Source organism: Bombus flavifrons, chromosome 7, assembly GCF_040668555.2.
Source record: "Bombus flavifrons isolate JBK064 chromosome 7, iyBomFlav1_principal, whole genome shotgun sequence".
In the NCBI taxonomy this organism is placed as follows: Eukaryota; Metazoa; Arthropoda; class Insecta; order Hymenoptera; family Apidae; genus Bombus; species Bombus flavifrons.
In genome coordinates, this window is record NC_138448.1 from 10,493,646 (window position 1) to 10,515,250 (window position 21,605).

The 21,605-nt window shown below is 32.9% G+C and overlaps 1 protein-coding gene across 1 annotated transcript; it reads left to right on the top strand.

Moving 5' to 3' along the window:
- The first annotated feature begins 323 nt into the window (after positions 1-323).
- CPR27 (cuticular protein 27) lies at positions 324-5,034 on the top strand. Its single transcript, XM_069116198.1, has 4 exons — positions 324-464; positions 2,208-2,302; positions 3,361-3,747; positions 4,320-5,034. The coding sequence occupies exons 1-4, from the start codon at positions 453-455 to the stop codon at positions 4,540-4,542; spliced, it is 717 nt and encodes a 238-aa protein (XP_068972299.1). The 5' UTR covers positions 324-452; the 3' UTR covers positions 4,543-5,034.
- The last annotated feature ends 16,571 nt before the right edge of the window (positions 5,035-21,605 follow it).

The window sequence follows — 21,605 nt, forward strand, 5'->3', positions numbered from 1 at the left end:
ATTCATTTCCTCTCGATCAATTCTCCATACCACGTTCTCCACCAACATCACGCAAACAGCGATCAAATTACAATTCACACGTGGTAGTGCGAAAGTTTGTTCTTTTTCCGAAACATCGATTCTGGCAGTGGTCCCAATCGTCGAGCTCTGTCCGGTACGACTCGATGGTATCGCGGTTTCCCTGCGATCGGGTTTATGCAACGAGGATCACGGACCGAAAACCCTGGAGACGCGTCACGCTCGACGGTGAATGAAAATTGGCGTGTTAGAAAATTTTCAAAGTCGTGCTGCGGTGCGGTGAACTCTGGTACTTAGATCGCGACGAGGTTGAGGCGGTGGTCGGGCCCATGGGCGGGCCCCGCCGCTCCCGAAGGGGACCTATATAAGTTGACTCGCGGTCGGTATAACACGATCCTATAACACAATCGCGTCTGCCTCATCAGCGACGAAACATGCGTCTTCCCGTGAGTATTCCTCGCTTTTCCTCCTTTATCGATCAGTGTCTCATATTCACGGTGCTTCATTGTTTCTTGGGAATGACTGAGCCGTTCTAGCCGCATGATAATTGGATATGAGAATCGATATTATATTTGGAGTAGTGTCTTTTATTTTAGTTGTAATTAATTTGAGTCTTGGGACAGTGTGTCGAGTTTAATGTTCGATTGTATTGGTGTCTAAATGGGTTTTCCTTCCTTATCGATTAGTGTTTCATTGCCACGGTGTTTCATTGTTTCTCGGATAAACTAAACGGGAATACGGGAATTGGGCATAAACCGGTTTGTTATTGGAGCTAGTGTTTTTTTAGTTGTAATTAATCGAAGGAATCAAACCAGTGTTTCGAGTTATTTGACTGTATTGGTGATTAGATTAAACGGATGATAGTTATTTGTAGCATTTAAGTTTCTTTTCGTTTCTTAATTTCGTAACATTTTTTGAAGAAAAGATTTGCAACATTTTTTTCGTAAAGTTATCAGATAGTTGCTTCGCAAAGTTTCCAAATCTTTCCTTTCGGTTTTTGTAAACTTAGATTTTATTTTTATTTACTAGTACGATGATACGTTCGTTTCGTTTAATCGATGATTTTGTCATTAGGAAGAGCACTTTTTTGTGACGTTACTTTGCATTAACAGTGTCATCGTGTCAGACTTAGTCTCACAAATCGTTTTGTTGCCTTGTTCATGGCTTGATGGCTCATTTAAACACGTCCACTTTCCCTTTTTGTTATAATGGGGAGTAATAAGCATAGCTATTTTTATATAATTGTAAAATAATAACAAGGAAAAGTTGTAGAGTATTGTGAGTGAAATTAGCGGCTAGTAAACCTAATTTCACCCCTTTTGTAATTTCAGGATTATAGACCTCGACATAGATGTATGTAAGAAAGTAAAATTACAAGGATATCAATGCAAGATGTAGTGTAGATAATGTAAATTCATATATATTGCAGGAAATGTATGTTTAACGAATAAAATATTTGGTTTCGGTTTGAGAAAATTGTCTTCACATAGGTATTTTTTAAATCTTTCTGAAAATTCAATTAGTTTCTTTAAAATATTAGAACTCGAACCAAACGCGCAATTTTTAACACTAAATTGTTCTCGTTTTGTATTACTGGTATTTGTTACTTTGGAATTTGTTACTCGTGGTTCGAATTTTCACTGATGAGACTACAAAGATAAAATATCTAGGTTATCGGATCGTGATTTATGCCTTTTCCTTTCTAACGCTTTAACAAAGATGCTTCAACAAACATATCTTATTACTTTTACTTTTCCGATTTAGTATTTACCTTACCTTATTACCTTATTAGGTACAAGTGCCTCCTTATTTTACACGTACGAAACATGTTATGAAGAAATTGAACACATCTGCAATTTAGAGTTTAATATCAATTTCTTTCTCGTTCAGTCAAGTAATTCTTATGATTTTATCGTTATAGAAATATAAATTTCCATTGTTTATCGAATCAAAAACTAATCAATATTAATTAACATATATAAGATAAAAGTATTGGATAACGCAGAGTATTGTAAATTATAATAGAATGTCCTTTCATTTGAAAAATAAATTGTAGAAATAAACTGTAAAGGCAAATAAAAGTAGAAGTTCATTTAAACTGCGCAATCTCGGCCGTTTTCCATTGTGCACGAGGTTATTGGAAAGTGATCCGCGAATGCCAGCGATTTTATGCAAACTTGTGTCACCAGGTGCTGTCTTTCTTGTTCTGCATCGGCCTTGCGCTCGCCCAGCACAATCAATACCCCGTGACCACGCCGGTGCCCATTTTAAAGCAGATAAATAAGTGAGTACTGTTTCGTTATCACGACATAGATTTAAACCGACTAGAGGCAACGCTATATCGAATGTATCTTTCGCCCCGTTCCTTTATCAGAGACAATTTATCTCTTGACTCGAACTGCCGACTAAAACTGTGTGGTCAAGGTTTAAGAAAGGACTAAAACTTCAGACGGTGTGTAGCAAGTTACATTGAATGTGAAACTGAAACTTTAACCAAGAAAGAAGTTTAGTATTCTTAAGTCGATTATGATTTTTACCATTAGTAGCCAAGAATAATGAAATGCTACGTATTGTAAGATATTAGTTAACATCTTGTGGGGAGTGAAAAAATATTGTAAAAAATGTAGATTCCATTAAATAGTAATCTAAATTTATTAATCTTAATTTCTGTAAAATTACGTCATTGTAACATTTTCGCACGTGACAATGTTTGTGCGATGTATGACAATCTAGATAAATATATTGTGAAGCAATACAATATATTGTGTGCATACTGTTAAAAGCTCATGCAACCCTCAAGGTAGGCGTTACTTCGAAGAGTTTCGTAAAAATATTCGTTTATCCGTAGTTTCAAGGGCAAATTCACATTTCCATGCAATTCTGCAATAGATAGGTTATTGCTACACAAGTATTGCTACACCAGTCTACTTCCGCGCGTTTTTGTAACTTTTCTTTGAACGCGATTCGAGCGTGACTGATACAAGGGATAACAAAATTCAATGAAACTATATGGTTGAGTATTACAGAATAGTATTGTACAACATTTCATAATAGGCTACATATAAAACATACTATTGTATTTGAAGTAAATAAATGCAGGATCTCTTACATCTATCGAATATTAAACTCAAATACTAATTAAGAATGTAACACGAAGATAAGGGTATAATTCCTATTTCGAAAATATTTTACGAAAATTAAGATAACTTCTGCCTTTAAAATATCTCCCAACATCTGCGTACAATCCAAAAATTCAAATAATTAAAAATTCCGCGTAACACGATATTCAAGAAAATATCTTCAAAAAAACCTACACATACTAATTAATTCAATAATGACCAGACATAACGAGGACGGTAGCTACAGTTACGGATACGAGGCAGCGGATGGTTCTTACAAGATCGAATCGAAATATCCAACTGGAGAAGTATATGGAAAATACGGATTCGTCGATGATACTGGGAATATTCGAGAAGTGGAATATGGAGCGTCCAGACGCGGATTCGAGCCAGCAGGTTCTGGTATAAACGTACCACCGCCAACCTTGACTGGTAACAGTATCGCAAATCCAAATCAACCCGAGGACGATGGCCAATATAGAGAGGACCCCTCTGTTTATTACACGGATCCTCGATATACAAACGGAGAACGATATGCACCTGCACCTCGTCAACCTTTGGTCCAAAATCAACCGCGACCAATTCCGGCACCGATCTATAATCCACCCAGGTAAGAAATTAATTATTCAGATCGAAAATACTTACCTGATCCAAACCAAAGAAATTAACTATTCTGATCGAAAGTCAGTTTTTTTATCCTTGCGAAATATAGACACAACGATCGCATTTTAAAACTAAACTACAAACTTTAAAGACTCAAGAACTTTTTAATTATTAACGAAAATTTCCTCTATTCGATCAATCTTCGATCTAAATGAATTTAATCAATATTCAATATCAGTGATACGTTATTCACTGCAACGATTTAGCTTAAAGTAATGAAATATTATTCTTGTACCCAAATTTATATTCATAGCCACATCCGGTATCGCGAAGAAAAAAACTCTGTTCGCTATAAACTATGATTTTTACCAACGACATTGTTCATTTTAAAGCTTCGAAGAGAAATTTCCGTGGACAAAGAACACGTATCTACAACGAACCCTGTAAATGTCACGTGAATCTCAGTCGAAAGCGCAGTGAACGTGACTTGCACAACTGACAGCTACTCTTGACTTACAATTAGACTTTCGGGGCTAAACAATGAAATTAACCAACAGAATTTGTTCGCCGATTTTCCAGGTATCCCACGCAAGTGCAGTATCAGCCGAAGCCACAGTATCAACCGGAATATCGACCGCAGTATCAACCGGAATATCGACCGCAGTATCAACCGCAATATCAGGCGCAACAACAGCGACCCGCGTATCCAGCCGCGCCGACTCAAAGCGGAATTCAAGGTCGTCCGGCACCCGTCGATCCCAATGCCGGGTTAGCCTCTTACTCGGTTACTTACAGGCGATAGGGATCCTTCGATTACGTTAGCATGTGTAAATATTGCGTTATTCGTAGGAATTTCCGGGACGTGTTGCAGAGATTGTAGTTTGGGCCAGTTCGTTTATTTTTATTCGATTCCCAAACCATTAATTTTAGGCTGATTTTCTGATAATTAGGCTGTTACGTTTCTTTTCTTGGTGAATGTTAATATTTGAAGGACAGATATTTCTTTTATTTATTAATATGTCGATAGGAAGTTCAAGTTAGACAACATACTCATGATTTGTTTTTTTTTTGTTAATGTAATTTTTATACATGTAGCTATTGTTTCTTAAAAATATACTTTTCAATCTATGTACATATTAATAATATATTTTTACTTGTCGATGGCATCAAATAACTATAAAGATCGGGATACTCTTTTGTACGAACTATGAGAAAGTTGAAGTTTCTTTTTGTAATTGTTTAAATAACATTTACGTATATAAGCGGCATCTAAAATATTCATTTCACGCAAAACAATATCTGTTTAGCTCCGTCCTTTTTTTACTCCTTTTAATAGGAGCAACAGTGTGAAACAATAATCCATTACAATAACAAACATTGCATTAAACTTCAATTTCTCGTCCTTCAAATGTTAGCTAAACAGAAGTATCTCCATAGTGTAATTTATCTTCTATCGTCTTATAGAACATTTCGATATTCTTCTGCATCTACGTTTTATCTTTCGAAAATTTCCTAGAAATCTTTTCTGCAGAATATTGATATAAATCAACCGAGCTTTCATATTGATAATAATTTGTAGAGCTGCTATAAATCACCCATATCTTAATATAGCATCGAACGCATCAATATTCAAGATAACAATCTACAGAACACAGGATAGTATGTTCAGGAAGACACTCTGCTACTTAATATTCTACACGATTCTCACTCTTACTTATCTTCCAAACACTTGGTAATACTCCAACATGTCCATTTAGACTCTGAAAGTAGTTCCTTTGTAAAATTCTACCTCTTCCTCGCCTTTCTACCTCTTCTCCTACCAGTTCTTTTTACTTGTTCTGTCTACCTCTTCGTTCTTACTTCTATGACTCATTGTCAGTCATTTACATTTCTTGTTATTTAGCCATTTTTCTGTATCACCTAAACGCTCAAGGCATCATGTTTCACGATTATATTGTCCACTTCGCGTATATCATTTGACAATAGGAAAGAAATCTTGATTTGTGTACGGACGTATCTGCATCTACAATTTAATCGTCTAACTCTCATAGCACAGATTATGGTACAAGATTATGATAAAATGTTGGAAATTTTATTAATTTCATCAGTATGAAAGTTGTTCACATAACGCTTAAGGATATCGTTTTATTTTTTAGTTCAATTTCTAATTTTTCATTTACTAAGTTGATCACTGTGACTTCCCACTTCCTCCATTTATCATACGAGCGACACACGAAGATCTATAAATCCATACTTATTGATTTCTTAATTGTTATGTCACAATATTAATAGTATCTTATTAATAGTATATTTAATCTTAAAATTATTGAAATAGATATTATACTATAACTATATACGATACTAAAATGCATTAGGGTCTTTAAAATATCAGTTTGTTTATATCGTGAATAGCATAAATAAAAAAATGTATCCTAGTAGATGCTTATGGGAATTGGGGGATTAAAAGATGCGCAATATTCTGAGAGAAAAATCGAGAAAGAACGGAATGTCGAGGAACAAGCCTCGTTCTTCCGTCTCACCTTCGAATGGGATGAACAATTCGTGAGTTATGCGAAATGGAATCCTGATCATAATTCCCGTCAATGTTAATCATCTTGTCGCGTGGAATTACGAATGCAACCATGGCTGAACTTGACACGTTGGTAAAAAATTCGCGAGGTTGGCATAACTACGTGTGGCCTTCCGATGCTATCGATCGAACGATGCAAGCAAACGACTCGTTCAACGTCCAACGTAGGCGGCGATCCACCTTCGTGTGTCGCGATTATGCCCGCGAGATTTCTCTGTGGTGAACAATCGACGACGACACATTTGCATTTTACCCGACTGGTTATCTTTTCTATAGAATTCATGGTAGTCGTAAATGCATTGTATTGACCAATTAATCGTCCTCGAATGTGTATACAGAAATCGGTAGACATACAGAATGCAGCACAGATAATGTAATAATAATAGAGTAGACGTTGGACGTTTATAGTACTTAGGAATTTCGAAACGTTTTGAATAGTTGTTTATAAGTTGATGGAAGAAAGTGCATGTATTTGCATACTAGGTATACTAATATTATTTCGTGTATCAATTTCATTCATAGTTTTATAATAACTTAATGTATTGTGTAATAAAGAACTTTTGCAAAATTGTTGTGCGTTTTGATAAGATTTTTTAATGAGAAATGTTGATATGCAGGCAGTTTATAGGTTTGCATGTGGCAATAAATCTAAAGCAGCTCTGTATGTAAAATATATAAGATAATATTCTATAACCTCCATACGTTTTATTAACGAGAATCGATAATCACATAGTTCGTTTTTATTTTATTTCTATGAAATTTATATTATGTCATATGGGAATAAAAGGGTAATACAATTTGTTGTCTGTTATCCCTTACTTTTGATATTATTTATTAACAGCATTAAGTTTTTTTATTAAATTACCATTTGTCCTTTTTTTCACTTATATGTACCTATATCGTCATTATTTTTGCGGTTGCAATTGGTAAAAAGAAAATGAGAAATATATGAATACTCTTTACAAATAATTCATAAATCAAATTGCAATGGAATTTTTCTCAGCAAAGAGCCATTTCTCTTTTTGAAATAGGTGCTTATAATAATTACTTACTTACTTTCTTCCAAAATATTGTGAGAAACACCAAAACTTTCCAATTAAACAAAGGAAGCTTTCCATAATTTGATACCTTTCGTTATTGCGTCTTGAGTAACGAAAACTGAACATGTTTTGGTAATAGCAGCCGTATTTCCAAAACGACCGACCTTGCATTCTTGTACTTTAGTATTTTAGCTTCATGCAGCAAACAGATAGTTGTGCCGATGCACATACCAAGGAAGTGTTTTGTGCCAAGGAAGGTTGTCGCCACGCCCAGGAATTTCATCCACGCTTCTCGAGCATCGGACACATCGTGTAATTATCCGGAGCACCTGTAGGTGAGCCTCTCCTGCTACGTTCTCCAGCGAATTTTTATTTCCTCCTGCTGTTTAAAAATCAAGGAGGACAACCACTCGCGACGTACTGTTGTTCGAAGGCGTTCGAACTGACTGTCGTGAGTTGCAATTTCGACGTACAAAGAAAATTATAAGAATTCTAAAGAAAATCGGTATAATGTGCAAACACAAAAATCCGAACTCACGATGGTATAAGACATCTCAATCCAATGTGAAAGATACTCTATAGTTGTCTATTCTAATACAAAGTATCCAATACTAGGACGATTGGAACAATATTGAAATTTTAAACGTCGTATTGTATAGAGATAATATTCAGTCTTTTAAACCTATGTCAAACACGTTGCTGATATATTTTTCATGGTTGTTCCACTTGTATAAATGTCGTATACTTCTTGTACTCTATTGAACTTTTCTGAACTCTGTCGAAACGAAATATTAGTTAATGCCCGATCAACTGAACCTTTGCCGGTTGAATACATTTCAAAACGTGAGTTCTTATTGTGTAAACGAAAAATGAAAGGCAGTGGGAAAAATTGGTGAGATCCTATTATACGAACTTCAATTACATAAACTTTTTGCCCCTCGACAAATTTAGGTATATGGAATTCTATTGTATTTCAAGACTTCAAGCACGATGTTTTCTATATTCGACAACGTTATTCAACGTCAAAATCATTGCAACCCTTCCGGCAGATACAACAGTTACGAGATAATTTTCGATCGTTTTCCTCGCAGAAATCGGTTGGATCGCCATAGGCGCACAGTTTCACCGCCTTCGGAAGTAGGGCTCGTCGTTGACGATGGTCAGCGATCGTTTACTACCGCTTCATGTCGCGAGCTTTACCGCTTCGTGGTTGTCGCAACGCTCTTCTACATAATCGACGTTGATCTATAATCGCTGGCTGCGGTCGTTATGAGAGAGTTATGAAATTGTAAAGAGCACCGTTCGAATATGAAATTCGAGGCTGTCTAACTTTCTTTTCCTTCCACTTTGTTCCGCGCTCGTCGAATGCCTTCCAAGTTTCTCCTCGACATCTGAATCCGTACGCGTTCTAACGTTTACTCGTGATGCGCCAATTACTTTCTCAAAAAACGTCCGGTACATATGGCAAAAGTCGATATCTTTTCAGACCAAGAAAAGTTCGTCGTACGATGGTACGCATTTTGTTAATGTTTCTTAACTGCATGTGAAAGCAACTTTTCTGTTTCACCGCTTTCTTCCCACTTTGACGAGATATGCGCATACATATTATATTTAAAACGAGGAAACTGATGTTAACTCTCATTCTCGTCTGACTGGGACAAGCCAAATAACTTTTATAACGAAGTTTGTGCTTAATCAGTTATTTTCTGTTTTTTAATACGAAAAGTATTAAATGGAAGAATTATTCGAGAGATTTTATAATATTTCTTGATATTTTATTGGCCCTTAATTTTTAATGCTGTGCAATCCTAATTTATTTTCGAAATTTATCGTTGTTTTTGGTAGTATCTCTTAATTTGAAAATTTATTGTAACTTTTAATATTTTGCTTTAATATCTTTTTCCAATTTTTGAAGTTTTAGTATTTTACTTTGATTTTGAAATTTATGATAATTACTGACATTCTTCTCTAATTTGAAAATGATCGAATAATAGGACTATATATTGTATTTATAAGCGATAATTATGTTGATATCGCTACATATTCAACAATTTTGGAAGGACGAACAGATTTATAGTTTCTCTTTTAAGCTATATGTTCCGCACTCAACCGTCATAAAAGTTAACGACGATTAATTGAAATGATAAAATAGCAATAAGTAATGAGTGCGGAAACTTGTTCTTCTGACGTTTACTTGAAAGCATGATATATAGAAGATACTCGGACATATGGGAAAGATCAATCTTCATGCGTGAACTATCAGTCACACAAATAAAACCATCATCTCCGTAATTAATGTAATTAACGTGTACTGAAATGAAACATGCGAGTAATTCTAATTGCTTCTCAGCCATACTTATCTATAGTTAACTAATTAATAAGTTAATAATCTATCAGTCACTTATTAGTCACATTATCATTCAAATATATGTACAGATGTTAATCGAAACGAATAATGAAATAAACGAATGAGTTAAATTTGACATTTTCCTCAAATATTAAAAATAACATAATGTCAAAGCTATTGTACATTCTAACGATCATTCTGCCCAAAGTGGGCAAGTGTCAAGTGATTTATGGACGGGAGTGTCTATAACGCTAGTAACAGTCTATAGAGCGTGGTAACTCGAATCAACCTTCGAACTCTCACACGTCGATTCTCTTTGTTTCGCGTAGGAAATGAGATCCTAAGAAGAGGATTGGCGTTAAAGCTCGACAATGGAAATTACTAGCGACTCGAGCGTGTGGGTATAACAGGAACCATTCAACCGGCATCCCGGTGCAACCATTCCCGATCTCGAAGTGTCCCGCATGGAGTTGCATGTTACGCATACCTGATACGTGGAGACTGCCACGGACCACCGCCCATGCCCACCTTTCACAATATACGTGCCCTCGCTTCGGGCTTCTCTCGATCTAGCCGATCTACTTCGCGATCGTTCCCGTGGAAGCGTATCCTGATGCCCTTTATCGAACTTACATTCGCGTTCAAAAGTCTTAGGACATCCGCTGCTTTCGTACGAAACGTGGAAATTAATTTCAATTATCAAGGAAACGATTAATTAAACGAAAATTGTAGCAATATATATTGCTGTATATATATATAACATAGATTTTAAATTACAAAATCTGCCATTCTCTGGTAAAATATATTCTGCTCGAAATGAATATTTGTGAAAGAGGCTGTATGCAAACGATTTCGACCTTCTATTCTCTATTTCGAATTTCAATACCCACCCACTGTAACTGATTTTTATGTAATGCAGTTTGCACGTTAAATATCATCGGTTTCGTCTCCCGTATCGAACATTTCTATTAGACATTGTTGTTTGGATTAGTTGAGATATCCGTGAGATTATTCAACTATCTATCAGATACTCGATATACGAGCACGATGTCGGCTCGCGAGACATTGCTTTCGTTTAAAATTGAACTCCTTTCTTTTGGGCAGTGTCGGGTATGTTACGCAAGGTGAAATGGAAAGCGAGTTAATCCTGTTTCGTGTAACAGTTTCTTTAATTGGTTGCGTTATCGCGGATTCTTACCAAACTGTCTGGTTTATCCTGTTATCTAATGGAGAATTGTATTTGGATTTTGTTATGTCTTCATATGGTTTGTGGTCTCGTTGAAGGTTCAGATTCGTTCGTTCATTTGTTTATATATGTAATTTCAAGTTCATGTAAATTGTCTTTCATTCAATTCTTCAATATACTGGCTCATGCCATTCTTATTTCTTACTGTACTTTCATTCTAAATATTTCAAAAGTGTTTTAATATGATATATTTATAGGGCACAATAAGCATTTTTTACAATCATTACAGTGTAAATGTACGTGTAGAAATATGTTCATGGAAACAGGTAATACAGTATTTTTAAATAAACTATATTTCTCCACATGCATATAATATTCCATAAATACATAGAGGAATTTTAATGAAAACGGTATTTTAAAATATATGTAGGTATTTAGGACGTGAAGTGCATCTCTTCTGTCTCCTCTGAATAACATCGAATAAAATAAACAATTTTGTGTTTATATCGAACTCGCTTCGGTAGATATGTAGTAATTTCAATACAAAATAAAACGATCTCTTTTTTTCAGATGAAAAACATTTACGATAAACATAGTAAATAACCAAGATACATAGAAGAGCACTCGCTCTGTTTTCTAAATCAAAGACGTTCGGCTTTTAATACTATCAACTGAATTTCAATGAATTATACACTAAATTTTAAGTACAAAAATACAATAAATGTAATAAACCACTAATGTATATAAAAGAGGACTCTCTCCTTTCCGCGGATCAGACACGTGTAACATTTAATACTATCACTCGAAGTCAAATAAACCATAATTTTCTGATATTAAATTAGCTCTATCTCTCTTACACTTTCTTTCTTTTCAACTATTCTAGCAAGATATATCTTACGTAATAAGCCGATAGGAACTCCTGCGACGAAAAAGAGACATTCTTTCTGCTAAACTACTTCAACGCAATCTCAGTATCTATAAATAAATATCGGTCACTCTATCAAGCGCGACATAGGTGTAGTTTAAAAAAAAGAAATAGGAATAAAAAGGTAGAAAGGGAAAATACAAAAGGAACAAAAGATTGGCGGGTATTCGACGAAAGATAAAGGCAGCACGGGCGGCAAGGCAGACTTATTTCCTGCACGACAGTGCGTGTTTCATCGATATGCTCGTACGCAGCTTTACGATTCCGCGTTCACTCTCAAGGCATTCTGATGCAAGGCGTGGTGCCACAGTTTGTCGAGCCAGATATCGTTAAAACTCGCTTTCCTTTACTCGCGTCACGCACATGCACAATTTTCGTCTTTCTATTATCGATGTGTGATTACTATTATCCAACTAAAAGAGTTTCGTTCAACGTGATTTACGGAAGATCGATCAATTATACTCGGAATATTTCCTCTGGAATTTTATTAAGGATCTTTATTTATAACTAGATTTATGTTTGTTGTTATTTAAACTTCTTTCATAAATTATTCCTTTGATAAATTATTATATTAAGCTTTACGTTTATGTGAAAACTCTGTAACATTTGAATTACCAAGATAATTAAAATTTATCTTTACAATAGTATCGTATTATAACGATAAAATTTTACTTAAATCTTATACGTTAACACAAAATTTCTCTTGAATAAAATATCAAACTGAAACTAATAAAATACGACTACCAATTGAGATGTCTCTAACATTTATTACATAACATATGTTAGCACTATGTATCGAAAATATACTGAAACGTATCAAATCAGAGAATAATATTATGAAATATGAATAAAAACGTACTCATCGATACTTCCGTTGATTAAAACACTTTGATTAATGTAATTAATAGCTTTCCATAAACGGTTATTCCAATTAATAGTTCTCAGCAAAAAGAAATATCATTTCCTTGCTGATAATCTTCAATTATACGGTAGTCGATCGATTCGATAAATGGAAACATCGACGAGTAATTTTCCTCATTCAACTTATCGATACGCATCAAATTTTCGCACGTGTACTCTGTTCCTACCATTTAATTACGTGGATATTTTCACACAGCTATGGTGCATCAAGATGTCCGTGAAACATGGGACGTGAGAGACTGAAAAATGGAAACAAGTGTACCACACGCATTGTCATAAAAGGAACGCTATCGGATTATTCGCGTGATTAAGAATTTATACACTCTGGCCTTCCATAAATAACGAGAAGCGATTGTTTGGCCGTAAAGATAGGACAATGCGTTCATGGACGTTTCTCATGTCGGAGAAATAATCTATTCGGTTCGTACGTAGATTCACGTGAGAATAGTTTTGCTATCGCCATGTTTCATAAGAGTGCAAAGTCTTCGAAATCCTTGGAATATTAGTTCATAGTCACGATTATAGCAATCCATTGCTACTCTCTTTAGGGATATGTTGTGCAAGTTCTGTCTGGTTCGATTAAGATTTTCGATTGATAGAATCTAGAACTATAGGAGAGGAGTATGAACAATAAAATATATTCAGCAAACTGTAAAGGTCAAGAGATAAAAGCCAAACCAATATCAAAATTGTCCATTTACTTAATTGTTGTTTATTTTTACAAATCTGTTGTTTCTTTCTTTTTTTAAACCTTCATTTGCGAAAATTGTCGCGGCATAGTGTAGTTCTTATAATATTAATTTCCTGACTGACTGGTTCAATATGAATTTAAATTTCGCTACTTTTCTGAACAAGTGATTAAATAAAATTCCTTAGACATTTTAGACATAATACATTAATTTTATGAGGAACGATTACACTAGAATAAAATGTCATATCCTTTGTCATAGGTTATAGTACATTATTTATTCATTATTTTGCATTGATTGTAAAATACTTTGTTTGTATAACCAGGAAAATGATACAAGTTAGTTTTGAAATTTATGGCAAATGTTTCTTCTATTAAATGATTAATTTATTATAGTTATTGGTGTATTATACTTACTAATGCAACATATATGGGAACTTTTAACTGCGGATAATTACCAATTTGGTTAAGGCAAAAAATTATGTTTTCAAACAAAGTTTAGATACGATAAAAAGAGCTGCGTATTATCGATGGTATAACAGAGATGATTGACAAACTAGTCAAAATTACAATAAAAAGATCAAAAAATATTAGAAGTGATAAATACTTGTTACAATAAAATATGATCAATTATTAGTGTTAAATCGCAAGATGGAGTAAGATTAAGTTAATGGACTAATAATAATAGCGTTAGATTTTTTTAAATCCGTCCCAGAAAAATATTTAATATATCTTCAACTTTTTAATTCCTCCAGCAATTCTTAGATTTCACGACAGACTTACTGAATATCTACTTTGAACAAAAAGAATAAATTGATAATTAGATATTGTCTTAATTCTGCTTATAATTCCTATTATTAATTACATACAAAAAATATAGCTCGAGCCAGAAAAGAATTTCTCAATCTCGCATGTAACACCATTTAATCGTGTCTTCGTAATAATAACTTCACTTTTGATCGAACGTGACCACATTGTTAGTAACACGTAGTGGATGTAATAACGTTTCGGATTGTTACATAGAAATAGAAAGTGGAGTATGGTCAATTAGAGAAGGCTGTCTGCTGAAAAGAATGCTAGTGAAAACAAGATCAATCGAAACTCGATAAAAAAATTGTTGCAATACTCCTTTGAAATGTTAAACAACTTTGATCTGATTTCTGTGCGTGCCAATTTGATTTTATATGGCTCAATTAAAAAGTATAATGCCATTGCGTGCTGTAATTCTTTTTATCATTAAACTAAGGTGTAGAAGAGTAGAACACCTGCAAATTATGAAAGCAATGAAAATTCTTTGAATACATGTATGTAACATTAACACAAAACATTATCGAGGAGATACATATGAGGAGGCGCCAGAGTTTACATTAACATAATAAATATTTCAGATTTTATAGAATAAAAAACCTTGTGCTTTAATGTAACAAATATCCAGCACGCCATGTTGCAAAACAAATAATTAATACTATAATTAATCGGTAATTATTTTTTTTTCTTAGTATTCCTCTTTCAATAGACTTTAGTTCAACAATACTCAGAAGTTCTTTATCATGAACAATAAAACAAATACAAAGGATACATTAAATCTTATACTGTTTTTATTATTTTATTAACATGAATTATTATCAATGAGACGAAGAGGACGAAATAAACTAAAAATAAATTCGCTTTGGAATTTTCCAATTAAAGTTAATCATGTTAAAATACTTTAAGATATCTTATATCGCAAACTTGACTATCCCTTTACAAACTCCAATACAAATTGCGATAATCTTGAATCATTGTATTATCATTACCAGAACGTGATGAATATTTAATTACAAAAATATAAATTGGTAACACACGATAGTGATCGAATTATTTACATGAATGATGTATAATACAACGTCTGTTATCATTAACACTAAAATATCCGACAATGTGAGTTCCTGAATGAATAATCCCAATGTAATCTAGTAATTGACTTCTACATCTTCGTACGCTCAATTACCTATGGAAATTGTCAAGTACCATAAAAGATCCATCACATTTAATTTAATCTCATAGGGTAGCTTCGAGAAGAGTGACACGTGAAAGGCAGGAGTTTGCAATTTGGACTGACCTTGCATACCTTCCAACAAGTCATATCGTTCCTTGTTGCATATTAAAACAGTTTAGTCTTTCTCTTAGATTCTACCGGAAGTCTCTGCACCACCCGCAATGTTTCCGCTCTAAATCGCATTCGTATCTGGCCGCTAAGAGGCTGAAATAATTCAGTACATTCTCTCTGATATGATTTTGAATTGAAAAAATTGTCTCCTTTCATTTACGTAAATAAAGTTTTATTTATTAGTTTAGAGTAGAAAAAAATTGTACTTAATAATTTAGAATAAAATTTATCTTGCAAATAGAACTATACGTAAAAGTATAATTATTTATAATGTAACCGATATACGAGTACTTGTATAATTTTCCTTGCATTGTTATTACACAAAATATTTCTATAATGAATATTCTATTTCGATTTTTGCCCTGTATGTAACTGTACCCCAGACAATTTTTTATGAATTACTCCGTATATGATTACATCATATGGAGAACCTTCTCCTGAAAGAAGACACATTCTCCATGAAATTTAATATCAACTTGGAAATAACTGACCTATTTGAATAAGCTTTCTCATAATATAAATTTAGCAACAATGGATTGACTAACTTTACACGTACATGCACTAAAGATGCATAAAATATGTATTTCCACCGAAACATAAATTATGTCTAAAAATAAAAAAAGTTTAAGAGCCTAACATTTCATTTGGAAAATTTTTAAATCCATTTATATTATAGAATTCTGTTTACTAATATTATAATTGGAAAAGGAAACTCCAAATACGCGAATAATATTTTTTTCAATGCAATTTCTCCTTCCACCTAAATTTAACAATTTTATGAAATTTAGAAAAATTAAAATATTTATGGCACCATGATAAACTATCTTTTTCTTTAATACAGAAAATTTTTTTCATTAAATATCCATTACTTTTATTTACTTATTATCTTGATAAAATAAATCATAAGCTTATTTATGCTTTCTTTTTTAAGCATTATTTATGCTTTCTATTAATGTTGCGTTTATGAAAATATAAAATTCAACATGTATAGAAATACATACTTAACACTTAATAAATACTATAATAAATACTAAAGATTCTACCAATTTTCTACAAAATTACATTTTACTGTAAAGATAACTGCATTAGTAAATTCCATACCTTTCTATAAAACTCCATAATCTTATACCTCACTATCACGCCTATCCCACAAAATCCATCAAATAAAGTAAATTTAATAAAATTCCTTATGCATATAAAATCGTACAGTGATAAATATGGCTTGATCCCTAATAAGTTAAACAGCTTTCTGAAGGCAAAGGCGGTGCCCTGGCGCCAATTGCACAGATCAACTGGCACAATTCAGCCAGTTAAAAGAGGCCGAAAGGAATCAGCGCACTTGCTTGTTCCTCGGTGGACACACGAAATTGACCGGCCAATCTCCCTTTCACCGGTTGGCATTGAGGACGCGGCATACAGACAGGTCATCGGTAAAATGAAGTCGCGCGAAGGAGTATGTAATCTGGGTCGTTGGCGGGCAATTATTGTGATTCTTAATCGCGAGGTACACGCCCGCTGGAAGTCGAGCTTTAAATTGCAACGAATGGAATCTTTCGACGAACCTTGAAAACGCAATTTTATTATGCCTGGAAAGAGAAGACACACCGGGTCATTTCTGCCTTTCTTACCAACACGTAATACGATTACGGGTTATTATAATTCATACGAGGGATGTGGATGGGTTACTCAGAGATTTACGTGGGAATTGTGATTGAGGTCGATCATTGTTCGAGAATAGCGATTACGGGGCAATTTAGAAAAATAGACGTTGCTGTATTGAAGTTAATTGTTTCATGCTAATTCTTAATGTTGCTGCCTTTCTACGAATTAATTTCATATTGGTACTTTGAAACGAGTTAAGCGTATTGTAAAACTTGTATAGTGTATGATATAGTATTTATTATAAAGATTCACGTGGTATTTTATGATTTAGATTTATATTATTGCTTTGTATTCATTAATTATGCGGTTAGATGTATATGCTTACGTAAGTAGTTATACGTATTGAAGATTCATGGCTTATATAAAAGAAAGTTAATCTATATAAATTGTCCGCTTATTCCAAATTGGGAGTTCTTAATTATTTTCAGACGATAGTACGAAATGATATGAGGAATCTTAGAATGTGACTACGTTTAATTTCTATAACGTTCGCTCTGTTGTTGATTGTGGACAATATATTCGAGAAGAAAAGATGTTCTATTTATCACAACATAGAACTATTCATCGCTACGAAATATAAAAGAAAGAGACTCTTTGAACATCTTAGTCAGAAAACGAAATTATGACAGTTATCGCAAAAGAGATTGCATCATTAAAAAAAAAGTAAAACATATTACCTACTTAAAACGTTACATAAACTGGCGAGAAGAAATTAACAAGGTGAAATTCGACAATCGCTATATAAAGGAAATTATATAAAAATGATTACTCTCATTAAACTATCATTATACAGTCTACATATTCATTACATCCTTTCCATTTACAGTGAATCCAAAAAGTACTTACACATTCAATGAATCATCTTTTGTTTAAGGAAGTCTCAGTTCTTAAAATTAAAATTACATTAACATGTGATACGTCACAAACATTGACGTCAAAGTGTTATTAAAACACTTTTAAGCTCTAACAAACCTGATACATCTATATCCAATTAATCAGTACACATATGGCAAAGCAGAAGCAACGGATATAAGAAAAAATTTCTCCAACCTCCTCTATATATTTACATACAAATGTAGAAATGCATGGAGAAAAAAAGTTATTATTCTCACGCAATCAATGTAAAACGAATTTGCTTTTAAAAATTCACAGTAGCTCGCCTCTAGTTCACACGATAGTTTGTATTGCATTTTAGATTAGCAACGAGGATTCGTGCGACTTTCTAGCAACACCGATAAACAAATTAATTTTCACGAGAGGCTTAAACACCAGAAACTTAATTATTGGAAATTATACGTTCGGGAGAAATTACGGAAGCGAGTCGTCAGGTATACAAAATATATCGATCAACCGCGAATCTAACGAGCAGCGTGCCAATAGAAAGTTACAAAACGCCGATCGACCGCTAATTTTACGGCGGAAACCAAGGCGGTCAGTTGCGCATTTCGCAAAAGTCAAGTGAAAACGAGTATCAAGCTCGGTTTTAAAGGCCGGGCTTTATTTTGCCGAATCGCGATTCAACCTTGCGTTCGGTCAGTTTCAAGGTGACAACCGATAGAAACGATGCTCTCTTTTTCCCTTTCCCTTATCAATGTCGCGAAGATTTCTACTCCAAGGAATTCCAAAAATACCAAGATCCTTTTGCACCAATATAATGTGAGAACTATATGTAATGAAATAATTTACTAAATTATATACAGTTTTACGAAATTTGTATGGGATCTAATTAGGTTCCATTTCCTTATATCAATTCATGAAAATATAAAATATGAACATCGTAGTAAATAAGAAATAATAGTGAATTTGCGTATCATTCGTAAAGTTTTAGAAAACAAACGCGTACGATACAATATAATAAAACAAGGTATGCTTCTTTCTCTTACATGGACAATTTTTGTATTATTCGATTATTATTATTTATTTTATCTTAAAATCCTTTATTTCTCTGTAGCCGATAACCAGGCTAAAGACACGTTTTACACATCTTTACTCGACCGAGTTTACTATCGCATCGTTATTACTGGAGAAGCAACACGTGCGCTTTGACACGTGATTTTAGCTATCGAATTGATTATATGAACGTTACTTCATTGGCGTAATTATTCTTACAAGATCGAAAGTAACGTTACAGACAGTACTATAATTAAGGATTAAACGCGTGCTAGCTAGTTTATTCTGTCTCATTTCATTCCATAAATGTATAACTAGTCTACGATCCACGATCAAGCACAGTTCTCTTATTCGCTATTAGCCAAAACGATGTCATAATCATTTAACCGATTATATAAATTACGGAAAATCGTTAAAAATTTATAAAATTAATACATCAATCAAAGTAATCATAAAATGAGGAACCAATAAAACGGTAAAGCAATAGATAGTAAACAGAATGAACTATTGCAAGAATAGATGCTATGTTTTAGTAAGATTTTATTTTAACTCTACAACAATGTAGTCTGAATGTAATTAAGTAAATCATCAAATGTAGTAGATACCTATCATAAAATTCACATCTTAAATGTCATCTTACGTAACATAATTGTTAATACCTATTTCGTATAAAAATTGGAAACGTCTACTTTTTGTATCTAATACTTATTTTTATTCTATTCACTGTCAAAGGATTAACATTCTGTTATTTTTAGGATATTGTAAAAATTGAGTATTGCGCTATATAGTCTACGAATTTCGTGTAAATTTTTCATACGATTATCGCTTTAAACTTTATTATTTAACGCTTCTCTTGCGTTCCAACGTTTCAAATAATAGATTTTCAAATTTACATAAAATCATTAGGTTAATGAATAAAAACTCTTAATTTAACAATCGCGATGTTTAAATATATTTTCTAATTTCCAGAGACTTCCATTGGTTAATTGTAACCCATTATAAAGCGACAACTGACTAGGCAACACTGCTTCTAACGGTAATGCTTGAATGACATTTGAACTTTGAAATTTTTTCACTTAAAGAAAGCTGAAGGATAAATAATTATTGTCTTCAGTGAATTACATGCTAAGTATATATACGTAAGAGACAATATATTTACCACTGCTATTCTATTCGATTCTTAAACAGTTCTAAATTATGTAGTTTGTGCTTAAAATATAATATCCAACTATACTATATTTTTAAAAGAACAAATAATAATAATAATAAATAAATCAATAAGAAATTTAAAAATAAATAATAATTAAATCTACTTTAAGATATTCTTTATATCAAAGTTATTCAAACCGTAAGTAAAAATTTGTATACAAAAGAATGGTACCTCTTAAATAAGGAGCTGTTAAACTATAATTCCATTCTATGCATTCCTTTTTATGGAAAATCCGTATCAAATACGAAATTTTTAATATATTGTATAAAACAATTAGTAAGCTGCAGATATTTATGCAAATTCATATTTTGATATCATAGTGCATGCGTAACTGGAATTACAGGACTCAGAGAGTTAACGAACCAACATAGACAAAATTTCAAATTTCTAGTGGTGAAATATTTTTCACCCAGTATCGGATAAATCCAGAATATATAGAAACATGAATAAATTTTGGTACCGGTATTCATGGTAAAAGTGCATTCGTTAAATTATTTCATTTAGTGGCTATAGGTATAATTTCTGTAGCGTGACCTCGATATCTACATCGCCACTTTTACATAATAATTTCACCTTAGAAACCCGCAGCTGAACAACTTCGTGTGTCGAATATTACTTTTGTGTTATTATTAATATCATATCGGAAGAAGGATTACAAACTTTAAAACTGCAATCGCATTATAGGATATTCATACCGGATATCCGTAAAATATGTCGCAAACTAATACATATATTCATACGTGAATAGCGACACATAATAAATTGTAGAAAGTTGGTTAACTAGAATTTAAAATAATTGCATTATACATACTGTATTAAAATATTTATTAATATTAACCATTTATTAATCTAAAGCAAAAATATCGTTGAATGTGAAGTGCTTACAACCTCTGCTGAACTTCAAAATATAATATTTAAGTGATAAATATTTAATAAAAGGCTACAAATGATTGTATAATATAATATTCCTAACTTATTTCTATTTCTAACTTAATTGCAATTTATCATAAAGCAAAAATTCATTTTGTATAAGAAGTAATAAAGATGCTATGCGGAATAATATTTCATTTACCTAAAATGTCTATAGTACTTGACACTTATGTGTAAAAACACTTAAAATATTATTTATTAATATTATATTTACAAAAATTTCGCTGCAATACCATCTTTTAATATTGCTATTTTAATAGACTAAGTTTCTATGCGTATTAACTATAAAATATATATCGTACTAATACAATAGGAAACTTACAGAAT

What these genes read in the sequence shown, in the direction of transcription:
- CPR27 (XM_069116198.1), top strand. An exon ending in ATTTTAAAGCAGATAAATAA is followed by an intron (nt 2,303 to 3,360) that starts GTGAGTACTGTT and finishes AATAATGACCAG; the next exon opens with ACATAACGAGGACGGTAGCT. An exon ending in CCGATCTATAATCCACCCAG is followed by an intron (nt 3,748 to 4,319) that starts GTAAGAAATTAA and finishes CCGATTTTCCAG; the next exon opens with GTATCCCACGCAAGTGCAGT.